General features: G+C 41.3%; 1 protein-coding gene across 9 annotated transcripts in view; it reads left to right on the top strand.

The window, feature by feature from the left end:
* LOC105258497 (insulin-like growth factor 2 mRNA-binding protein 1) overlaps window positions 1-2504 on the top strand; it is a 121075-nt gene extending 118571 nt beyond the window's left edge. For all 9 annotated transcript variants that reach the window (XM_025410183.1, XM_025410184.1, XM_025410185.1 and 6 more), the window contains one exon: window positions 338-2504. In XM_025410183.1, the coding sequence (XP_025265968.1) occupies window positions 338-565 (228 nt within the window). In that variant the 3' untranslated portion in view covers window positions 566-2504. The remainder of the gene's footprint in view (window positions 1-337) is intronic.
* Window positions 2505-12728: the final 10224 nt, after the last annotated feature.

A 12728-nucleotide genomic window follows, 5' to 3' on the forward strand; every position in this document is an offset into this window, starting at 1 on the left:
CGTGCAGCGGTAATCGAAGGTGGATTTGAAAGGCGAAAGTGAGTATTATACGATGCCATTGGCAGAAATATTTCAAAAAATTTGGTTTCCTCGCAATAAATTCATGAAATTGGCCAAAATAGCGATTTTTAAGCCATTTAATAACAAATTACTCAAAAACGTGACGTGCTACGCAAATTCGGCGACCAGATTCGAATTTAGCTCACAAAATTACGTCGGAAATCACTATTGCATCTTTAAAAAAAAAATCTCGCAGGCCTGTGTTATTTATTGACTCGATATAAATTGAGAGAAAATGGTAGAAACAATTTCTTTACTCGAATCATTTGTCTCGCAGTCGGCCCAGAGAAGAATCCGCGCCATGGTCTTGCAATCGGGCACCCCCGGAGGAACCAGCGGAGCTGGCTCGCGTGCCGGTCGCGGTAGCAGCCAGGAGGGCGCGTCCCGTTCCAAGAGAGACGGCAGCGCTACCTCTCAGGGCGGTGCGACGTCGCAGCCCCAGCAATCGAGCGGTTCACCATCCAGCCAGCAGCAGCAGCCGCCACAATCGCCGCAAAGCCAGTAACGTCGATGACATCCACATTGACGCGGACCGACGCCTATCCGTTTTATTCGCCGGAGTGGCCTCGTCGTCGCTTTGACATTCTCTCTCGTCGAGAGGCCGAGCTTAACACGACCACCTCCTCCTCTCGCGAGGCACGAAATCCTCCCCGGCGGGGGAGGGCTTTGAACGAGAGTGCGCGACGCGCAGATTGTGACGGGAAGACGCGCTGAGACAACGTTTCTGAGAGTTAACTCGACATCAGCCACGATCGATTCTCGAACTCTCCGAACCCTGCGAATTGATTCCCGAGAATTTCCGCTTTCTGCGAGCGTGATCCGGGAGTTATAATATAAGACAAGTTGACGAGAATTCCCCGGGAATGAATTCGTAGCGTCTCGGCGAGCTCGGCGGCGAGTTAATTCTGAGAATTCGCGGAGGATTCCAATTTCGAGGGATCCGAGACCCGATGTAAATGTAACTGTCAGTCAACGAGGCTCTCCGTTCGGTTTGACACGCGCGTCTATCGTGATCGACCTCGACTTTAATCGTCAACGAATGATGCTCCGCGTCCTGGACGTCTCGTCGCCAATGGGAAACGCAATTGTTGCGAAACGAAATCGATCGCATTGGCTGGAAATCGCGATTCTCCAGTCGACGAAAAATCTGACAGGATCGACGAAGGATCGAGCGAGGACACACGAGGGACGTACTCGCTGCGACCGAACGGAAGAACGCCAAAAGCGTACTAATCTAAGCTGGCTCGGCTCCAGCCCAAGATACACTGCCGGTTTTACTTGATCACTCTCGTTGACCAAGGGATTAACCGTGTCGTTTTCCCCTTCGCTCTACGCGTCGCGTCCACATCCTGCGACAACGACAAAGCGACACGTGTGACCGCGCACGACCCGATTTCGCAGCGCTATAACGAAACCACCGCCGCCGATGAAATAGGATACGATGATTTGAGAGAACAAACTGATAAGGCATTAAAGAAAAAAAAAATAATAAAAAAGAGAAAAACACACAACCTTATTACCTCATTGCATTACGGTTAAAGATTTAATACGATAGAGGAAAGTGAAACGTGCGGGAGAAAGGATAAACCGATTAATCTAAAAAAAAAAAAAAGAAGTCTATCTAATATTAAAGTTATTAATAATATACAGAGAGAGAAAGTTAAGTGACAATTACATATTACGTTATACCTGTTATTACATACTACTACTGCAACTATTACTATTATTATTACATACTACTATTATCGCTATATACTATTTACTTACTTCTTAACTAGAACTACAGGAGGAAAGCGGTTTTTCTTAAAAGCAACAACAAACGGATGCAAAAGCGCAAACTTAGATACACAGTTTTTTATATATCACAATCCAACAAGAGACGTTACATTGAAATAATATGGGACTTAAAGAGTAACCATAGAGACACCGTGAACACCGTGGGACAGCGACTCGTTCCCGGTCGTCGACATTAAAATAAGTCAGGATGCCTCAGGAGGAGAAAAACAATAAAGTGACTCCTACGCCCCCATCCCGCCCCTCCTCGCACCATGTAATACCAAAGAAGAAGCGACTATGAGTTTTTTCGTATTAGTGAAGTGAAATGCGTCGTGTACGCTCTATTCACCTCAAGTTCCTCAAGAGCCGCGAGAGTGAGAGAGAGAGAGAGAGAGAGAGGGGTCAGATAGATAAAGATGGGAGGGGAGATCGACGAGCAGTCATCAAGATGTCGAGAACAGCGCCGACGAGATATCGAGTCGCTTGGCACGGATGATTGATGGCGATGAAAACAGAAAAAAAGAAAAATCGAAAACATGGAACTAGAGAGAGACAGAGAGAGAGAGAGAGAGAGAGAGAGAGAGGTAGCAAGAGAGGAAGCAAAAGTCCTAGCGTATGGTACGATACGAACTGGCCGTATTTGTGCCGTATTTTTAAAGAGTGTTACTGAAGAACGTTTCTCCAGCACAGGGAGAGATTGAGAAGAAAGCGACAGTCGGTACGCACGCAAGAACAACAGCAAGAGAGATGGAGAGGAAGAAGAGAGAGAGAGAGAGAGAGAGAGCGAAGGAGGGGAGACAAAAAGAATAACCGATACAACTTCAGGGATTTTTACTTTTATCATGAATGTAATAATGTGTGAGTGTGCGTGTGTTAATAATAATTATTCGATAAGTAATTGATTACTGATTAGGAGTTAGACGGCGAGGAGAAAGACGTAAAGAAAATTAAATTTAGGCTTAACGCGAAAGAGAATTAAGAGGGGTAATCGAGACTTAAGAGGGTAAAAGAGAGGCAGGAGAGTCTAGCATCGGCGATTTTCTTCGCCGATGCTAGTCTCACGTGCCGCCCACGTTATAGATGGTGGTCGTCGATATGAGATGAAGCCTTCGCGCGCCGTCCTAATGAGCCTCGCAATTTTGGCTGAAATTGTGAAACGTCAGAGGACGAGAACCGCGAAGCGCGACGATTTCATATCGATATCGTGACTCGCAGCGTGTACCCTTGTCCATTATTATTCCGCTACGTACGCAGGGCTGAGAGAGAGAGAGAGAGATATTCCCTTTTTGAAGGTAACCTGTGAATAAATATTCGGAAGGATATGAAATGTGATATTTCATGTCGATGTCAAAGATTGACAATGTTCTTCCGGAAATTACGAAAATAACGTAGCGGAGTATCGATGGATGCACGTCGCGATCACTGTATGTTTCGAGTTTTGAGGAGATTCCGAAGAGACGTGAAGAGAAAGAGAGAGAGAGAGATTCGGACGGATCGATAGGGAGATCAAGGCGGAAAGTGCGAGATGAAGAACGCTATGAAATCAAATAAATTCGAGGAAACCGCCTCTCTACAGAGCGGTCGTGTACTCAGCATGACCAAGAAAAATTCAACAAACACAAATGGACTAACCAATTATGTAATAACCAATCATGGCCCGCAGTCTCGCGTTGTTCAAGCTCGACGTGTTGTTATTGATTCGCGAATGAAATCTGGCGCTTATTCTCTCTTTATAATTATTATTATTCGATTATCCATGTGTCATCTCGCTCTGACTTGTTCGGACTTATTCGGACTTGTTCGAACTTGTTCGGACTTATTCGGACTTGTTTGAACTTGCTCGGATTTGTTCGAACTTGTTTGGACTTATTCGAACTTGCTCGGATTTGTTTGAACTTGCTCAGATTTGTTCGAACTTGTTTGGACTTATTTGAACTTGCTCGGACTTATTCGAACTTGCTTGGACTTGTTCGAACTTGCTCGGATTTGTTCGAACTTGTTTGGACTTGTTCGAACTTGTTTGGACTTGTTCGAACTTGCTCGGATTTGTTCGAACTTGTTCGAACTGTTTGAAAATTCGAGACTCTTTTCCATCGATCGAGCTTAACGATGCAAGATTGAAGCGGCACCGGCCATATGGAACTCCACAGGGTGTGCCCATTGGGTCTGCTGGATCCTCCACGGACCCAGCCGGTTTACAAATCTCGACTTTCGGTATGCGCTTAGTACAAAGATACACGAGTTTAAGGATGGATAAGACTAATCGAGTTTTAAGAGAGACGCAGGATACGGGAGATATAATAGAGAGGTGTAATATCGTGTTTAATCGCGTTTTTGTTTTTTTTATATCTCTTTCGAGGAAAGCTGAGGATATGAAATTTCGATGATGCGCGCGCGCGTGAATATTATAATAAGATCGTAACTTGCAGCGGAAAACGAAGATGTGCATTTGATTCGTAGTGTCTTCGATTCTGAACAAAGTTTAATTTCATCATCGGAGTGTTAAATTTTGAATACAGTTCGATTTTTTTTTTGTATATCTTTCGGGAAATAGCTTTTCGTAAGCTAAATTAATGGACACTATTTATGGATTAATTTATATATAAATAATAAAACATATATGACTTTTTTTCTTTCAAAAATGAAATTTTTTTAAAGAAAAATCAGTTATTTACCTTGTTTAAATTCAATTTATGTTTATGAAAGTAAATTTAGAATGAAAGGGGGAGCATATTTGTCTCATTTTTCGAGTTTGAGAGAAAATCGATTGAATCAAGATTAAAATTAAATCGTGGCGAGAAAAATGGAGCTCATCAAAAATCGGCTCGATGATTAAACGAGGATCGAGATGAAGCTACGAGAATGCCAGTCTTCCTTTTCTCCGCTGCATCGCACTCCGATGGATGTGCTTAAGCACAAACGCACACGAATAAAGGGGGAAATAGATAGGATAGAATGAGAAGGTAGAATGAAAGAGGGAAACACGAGTCTAAGAATGTAGGTTTATTTTTGATACATTGTTGGGGAGATTCTAAGCGAATCTTTCTTTCTCAATATTAATTTTTTTTTTTGTTAGATGTTTTTAACAACTTAATAAATTTTAACGATATTAAGGATATGAGAAACCAGCGAGAGATTCTTTTTTTTAACGTAAGATTAAGAGCGTGAGAGAGAGGAAAGAGGCAGAGTAATTCTCATGGGAGAACGCGTATAAATTATAACGTTATAGAGGGAGGGTATTAATTAATCGAGGGACGAATCAGGAGGACGCGTTGCGCAGCTTTTTGCGCTGCGCTCGCTCGCTCGCTTTTGGGAGGGGAGGGGTGGGTGGGAGGGAGGGAGGGGGGAGATCGCGCAAGGGAGATTTTTTAGTCGGGTATAAATTTGTATATTATATTTAATAATATATTTCGAAGAAGCGGCGATTGCGGATCCGCTTGGCGAGATCTGTTCCCGGGGAACCTCGCAGTTTTATGCGAGGAACCTCGGTCATTGTACTCGATAATGATGAGTATCGCCCGCAGATCCGCATCCCGCGGTTATTTATCAAGCGTAAATATTTAAATGATGAGATATAGAGGGGGAAATAGTGAGAGAAAGATAGAAAGAGAGATTTGTATTAAAGCTTGTAAAGAAAAAAAAATTGCGAAGAAAGTGCCAAGAAACAAGAGAGAACACGCTCGCGTAAAACCAAAATAAATACAATACAGAGCAATAGATTGAAACAACAGACATGGAGAACAATCGGGAAAAAAAACGACAAAACGCAAGAAAGGAATAAATAGCCATATATATATACAGAATTATAAAAGCACAAAGAGATACAGCACAAAAAAAAATGGAACGAGCCCTTCGTTTATTCTCACGATCGATGACATCATTTACGCTACTTCGATAATTCATTTATCTTTTTAGTTTTTTTTTTTTTTTATTTTTTTTATTTTTTTCCTCTTTTGGCCCGCACTTCAAAATTTCGTGAGTCGATGAGGAGAGAATAGCCCGGTCAACGCAGAAGAGAGGAGAAGCAGGACACGCAAAAAGCGAGACACGTGAATCGCCCCTATTTCAGAAATCGCTCCTCGTCACCAGTGAGAGGACCCTGGCCAAAAGGGGCCTCGTCGAGCTGGCCTTCGACGGGGGGATTATCACCCAACCCGCCCTCTTTTGGAATATCTCTTTCTAAATTGAGCAAACGACAGAAGCTTTCATTCCGACAGGGAAAACGCGACGCGTTTGTCTTTCTTTTTTTTCTTCTTGACGTTTTTGAATGCCGAGGAATCAGCCGAACTCTTCTTCATCTTTCGTTTCCTGCAAATAACAAATACATTTATTATTCTCTAAATAAAGCGTATACAATTTTTTTTTTATTCTTTTTCTTTTTAAATTTTTAATTTTTTGTTCAACGAATATTAATCTTCCAACATCTCCTACGTCCACGTTTTACACAAATATAAATCTAAAAAAACAAACATAACATTCTAGATACATTCGGATCGCAGAAGTCAGAATAAAAGATTAAAATTAGAGAAAAAAGAAATGACACTTATATTTAAAGGACAATAAATATATTGTTTGATCAGGAGACAAGAATTCATTGCTCGACCGATTCCTGGATATTCAAGACGATAAAAAAAGAAATAGAAGAAACAAAGGGAGGAAAAGGACAACCCGCTCGCAAGCTCGAGAGGAAGAAAGAGAATGTACAAATGAAACAAAATAACAAACGATGATTGAAAGAGAGAGATAGAGAGAAAATAGATGAAATTATTAATATAATAATGATAACTTAAAGAGAAGAGAGAGAGAAGATTTTTTTAACGTTATAAATTATTAATCGCGCAGGGCGCGCGATTTAGAGGCGAGGAATATAACTTAATCTACTGATAGGAATATCGACAAACAAATGTACAAAATCGATTTATTGCTAAATGTTAGTATTCTAGAGTATTTTACCGTCGAAGAATCGCGTGAAAAGCAAACATTATACTAAGCTCGGCTAAGATTGTACATCCTGGCAGATTAAGCTAAAGATTAAAAGAAAATTCAAAGCCATTCCGCCGAGAAGAAAACTATATAAAAAAAAATTGGAAGAATCGATTAATATGGAAAATAAGAAGAAGACACTTCAGCCATCATTCCAGCCTCGGAAACTATTTCACTCTTCTTTTGAACGTCATCTGAAAGATTATCAATATATATTCAACGACTCTCGCGCATACAACTTTACCGCTTTTTTTCTCATCACATTCACAATCTTCGAGACCGACAAATCGGTATTTATTGCCAAACCTTTTCGAGCTTGGTTGCATCGAACTCGGATAATTATGATTAGATTTCCTTCTCTTCGCAGTTTTTAATGATGTAAGAAAACGAACCAGGAACATAATTGATTATATATTTTTGTTTCCCTGAAAGAGGATACAGTCTTTCACTGTTACAGCTATCAGTCAATTGGAACGCAAGGCAATCTGAAAAAATACGATTGAAATCGGCCAGGTTGACCGAATTCGTGCAACCAAGCTTGAGTAGCTGCTGATCAGAAGACTCACCGAATGAGATTCGCGTGACGATGGACGAGTAGACAACATAAATACGCGCACAATATTTCAATCACGAAATCACGAATGAAATCGCAGGGAAAAGAAAGTACACGGAACATGGCAGAACGTGCCTGGGAACAAGAAAAAGGAAGAAAGCGTCTAACGCGTAACAGCTACGCGATTCGCATCGTACATGGGACTTTCCACGAAGAGACTCACGACGAAGGAGAAAGAAAGGGTCAGACAGAGACAGAAAGATGGATAGAGAGAGCGCAAGATCTGTCGTTTTTAATTGATCAAACAATCGCAGAACCGCAGTCGTGAATGCAGCATTAATCGCGGATGTCCATCACGGGACGTCCGATCATCAGAAAAGAACGACGCAAAACGCAGGGTTCTTTCGAGAGAAGATTAGAGACCTTTTCCCCACCTCGACGAGATAAATTCCGAAGAGCAGCAAAGTTAAACACGATTACTTAGCGCGATTGTCGATGATGAACGCGATGAAATCGTAAAGTCGACCTCGCGCAGACAGAATCCTTGAAGAAGAGATCGACAGTTTGTGAATTATCGACCTTGTCGATGCTCGTCGAGCTCGCGTGGAAGCGTCTCTAGCGGAAGAAACACCCTGCGTGCGATATATACACGCAAACATATAAGCACGCAGTATAACTACCGCTACATCGGAAATAGGGAAGGGGAGAGAAATGGAGATCCAGATCGTTTCTCGACCGACTACTGTCGCGCATTACCGACGACAATATGTATACATGCATGTGCACTCCGGTAGAAATCCGGACGATCGTTCATCGATCCGCCGCAAAACCGCGATCACGATCGCGAGCAACACATAAATTGGGGCTGAATGACAATTCGCGTCCAGGGTCGCGCGACCGCGACCCGTTCGGAACTCAAACAGGTTGCAGGATATACTTCTCTTAATTAATAATAACGATTAATGAGTAATAATATAGCGATAAGAAATGATTTAATGTTAGATACGCGACGCGCGCGCTCCTCGAGCACGAGGGTCGCGTTCGCGTCATAATTCTTTTTTTTTTTCTTTGGGGGGGAGGGAGGAAAAACAGTATGACGGAAATATGTAAAGTGGTAGTAGATCCCGACCAGAAGTGGTGAAATATTTTGGGCTTTAGTATTAGGATTTTCATTTGTGGAGCAAGTACATAGATGTGCGAGTAAATCGGAGTAAATGTAGGATAGTGTTGGGCCGCCGGAAAAATTTCAAGGGGTGGGAAGGAGAGAGAGAGAGAGAGAGGGAGCAGTTGCAGTTGCTTCTTCCGGATTTGTTTCGCCGAGAGAACGAGATCGAACTGCAAGGATTAAGTTCCTCAGGTTGATCTTGACGATCTTTCCCGGAAACTGCAACGACATCGATTGACCTCGCGAGTCTCTGGATAAATTGCAGATGGAGGACTCATGATGATATTAGAGGTTTCTCGAAAGTCCAACACAGTTGTCAATGGTAGCCAACCTAGCTCTAAGATAAATCTCTGATTATTAACGAATAAAAATATATGCATGATACCCCAAACATATGTTTGGGATATCGCCAACCCAACAGTTTGGGGTAATATATGTATGATATCCCAAACATATGTTTGGGCTATCATATATATGTTACCCCAAACTGTTGGGTTGACGGATCAACTCAGAGATTCGAATAAGATCGCTTTGCTCGATGTAAGAAAGCTCGATCTCTTTTTATCCAGATACTTTGTACGCAACCGCTTGAGAGAACGATGAAACAGGTGACTTTTGGGACCGGGCACATGGCGGCAATCGAGGGCCTTATTATACACACTTGGGCATTGTTATTACTGTGACAGGTTGATATCGCTAAATACAGATAGTATAGCTCTTTTTAGGCGCGCATGATGATACGCCTCCGGATGATAGGGACAGGATGAGAGGAAGAGAGAGAAAGGCGTTTATCGACGTAAGGATCTAAGTTAGGGTTGTTAGAGAAGAGATGGCGTGAAAAAGCGGAGAAAGAGATAGTAGGAACGACGACGGTGGAGGTCCGGGAAGGGACCTCCGGTGTATTATCTATTATTATCCTATTGTTGCCAATAATGGGCATTATGAAACAGAGCCGCGCGGAATATAACTTATTCTCTACACTGCATTTACCCTTTCCCCGAGATACGTCCCGAGAAATATACCTATGTATACATAGTTAACGCAGCGCATATACACACTATACATCTGTTGTACATAGATATATATTATATATATATGTAAAGCTTAAACTTAATTAATACACGAGAGGCGGATGATTAGTCGACGTGCCAGATTATATGTGCAACCCGTAATAAAATAGCCGTTCGTCGAACGAAGCGGGCGAATGAAGCGAGTGAGTGAGCGAAAGAGAGAGAGAGAGAGAGCGAGAGAGATGAAGCGAGAGTGAAAGTATACGTGTGCATGTGTGAGAGAGATGGAAGGGAGAAAAATCGAGCGACAACTTTTGTACGACAGTTTTCCACGCAGGTGCACCCCGTCTCACTTTACTACCCAACTTTTGCGACTGATTATACACGCTAAGGAGCGATATCACGTCCGTGGAGAGCGGATCGCGCGGTAGGAAAGTATCAAGGAATAGACGAGGACAAGGTGTCGATCCTCGTTATATATTTTTTTTTGCTCAGCCATTCGACTTTAGCCGAAAAAAAAGAACCATTTTTCTTCCACGGAAAAAATTTAGAATAGAGGAATCGAGTTCCACCGCGCGATCCAAGGTTCGATTCAAGGGGCGATCTCTGTCGATCGTCCCTCCGCGATAATAACTATCTCAAGGCTGTCCATACACTGCCAACCCTGAGACGGGGTGACCGATCGGACGCTGGACACAACATATGTCTGGAGACGAGATTAGTAATACTAAAACCCAAAATAGCCGTTTCTTCGAGAAAGAGAGAGAGAGAGCGAGAGCGAGAAAGGCGCGTACACGGAGAAGAGAAACAAAGTCTATATATATAGTATATATAGTATATATATATATATATATATATATATATATATATATATATATATATAAAAAGCGAATTTTTCTTTTTGCACACTCCGTGATTGCGCGCGAGGGCTGGTTTAGAGGAGAGAAGGAATTATTCACGTAATGCCATCGCTACCTCATAAGTTTTAAAAGAATTCTATGAAATTAAGGACGAAAAAAAGGACAAAAAAATGCTGCCAGGCGTACAAAAAAAAAAAAGAGGGAGAGAAAGAAGAGAAAAGAATAATTGTTCGCGTTTTCCTTCCATGTTTTTAATCTTGATTTTTTTTCTTCATTTCTTACTCTTTGGTTTATTCACTTGTTGCACCGAGCGAAAAAAAAAAAATAAAATTAAAAAGACGACGTCTTAGGATTATGGCTCGAAGGAAATTGCGTATATCCTTGGGGGGGGGGGACACGCGATTCGAGGGGGGAGGGGGAACAGGACCCTCGCGTTTCTCGCGTCACGTGTTCCGTCGTTTGATTTGATTTGATTATCCCCCGCGGTTGAATTTCTCACATTCGTGCGTAAGATGTGTGCTTGTTGGTTTTTTTTTTTTTTTTTTTTTTTTTTTGTTCCTGCGGTTCGTATATAAAATGCCGGTGCTGTTGATCCGTTCGCGATTACAACTGCAAACAATGACCCACACACACAGAACACACACGCAGCATAAAGTACGACACGTACGTCGATCTTTCGAACTCCACCTGAGGAGAAGCTTGAAGAAAAACAGTCCTAGACCGCCGATCGCTCAGACACCGCTCTTAGCCCGGCAGTGGTATATTCATATAACACACACATATATAATCACTCGACACACACACACACACACACACACACACACACACACACACATATATAATCACTCGACACACATACACACACACACACATGCATACACACATTTGTCTTAGGTGCTCTTTTTTTTTAATATAATAAGGCGATTATATATATAAATATATACATATATTAATGCATATCGAGATCATGTTCCCATTATTTTCAACAATAAATAATACCGAATAGTTTGATTATTCCTCCGATCGTTATTTCTTTGCATACGTGTGTATCTGCGCAAAAAAAAAACTGTATTCTGTGTTTGAAGAAGAAGGAAAATCTCTCGATCGAGAGGTGCACACATCAAGTATAAAATGCGTTACGAGAAAAATTTATAGACTAGATTAAGTTATATACAGAAACGCAAATGCGGAAATGTTATTTGATAATAAAATAACGAATCAATAAAAAAAAAACACACACACATACGAGTTGTACTATAATTTTCGAGTACGATACGTGGAATCGGGAGAATCCCCGGGGAAGCGAAGAGGGAAAGTTTCCGGCCTGGTTACCACTGCCGGGTTGATCGGTCCGTTTCTTGCGATATATCGAGTCGCATCAACCCTCCCCGGTCAATAATATATCTGCTCGTCAACAGGAAGTCGAGACGCACGTTGTGTACATATGTACATAAAAAGATCAACGCTCTGTACATATAAGTCGCCGCGAGTCGCGAGGATCCTTGCGAGAGGTCCATGTGACCTTTTGCGACCCTTGTTACGATTTCGATCGATGAAGAGGTTTGATATTAATCACATTATACGGGACCACTAAGTCGAAATATCAATCAAAAGTGCAGGAGTTCTGTCGCGTCTCATTAATTGAAAAAAAAAATATATTAATAATTGAAAAAAAATATATATATTAATAATTGAAAAAAGAATATATATAATAATAATTGAAAAAAAATATATATTAATAATTGACAAAAATATATATTAATAATTGAAAAAAATATATATAACTCACCTCATTCTTGACCTATGGCTTTTGCATCACGTCTGACGTTTATCTGTGAGTCTTTTGAAATCTTAAATTCGAAATCGCGAACGATTCGTTCATCGACTTCGCGAATCGGATGATTGAAATTTTTTGATGAAGAGCGATTATAATTTCCGACATTTGCACGATTTTACTTGAAGTCCTCGCGTAACGATCGATGAAATTTAAGAGACGTAGCGTAGATAATTTGCAGATTCCGAGATGTGAAATTTTGCAGGATCTTCTCGACTCGCGGCACAAATCGCTTCGTTCGTTTTCTCGTTCGTCCTGCAATGCATAAATTAAATATATACATATATAGGAAAAGAGAGAGAGAAAGCAAATCGTGAAGAGAGAAATGATAGAACAGCTACAGCTATAGCCCTCTTGGAAATTGGAAAAAACGAGAGGATGAAACGAATATTAATCGATCCTCGAGAAAGAGTAAAAAAATTCTTAAATTGTACTCGGCGAAGTCTATTTTACTGATTAAATTATGATAATTATGAGGAGATAATCA

The sequence above is a fragment of the Camponotus floridanus genome, unplaced genomic scaffold, assembly GCF_003227725.1.
Source record: "Camponotus floridanus strain SB8 unplaced genomic scaffold, Cflo_v7.5 scaffold3, whole genome shotgun sequence".
Classification (NCBI taxonomy): Eukaryota; Metazoa; Arthropoda; class Insecta; order Hymenoptera; family Formicidae; genus Camponotus; species Camponotus floridanus.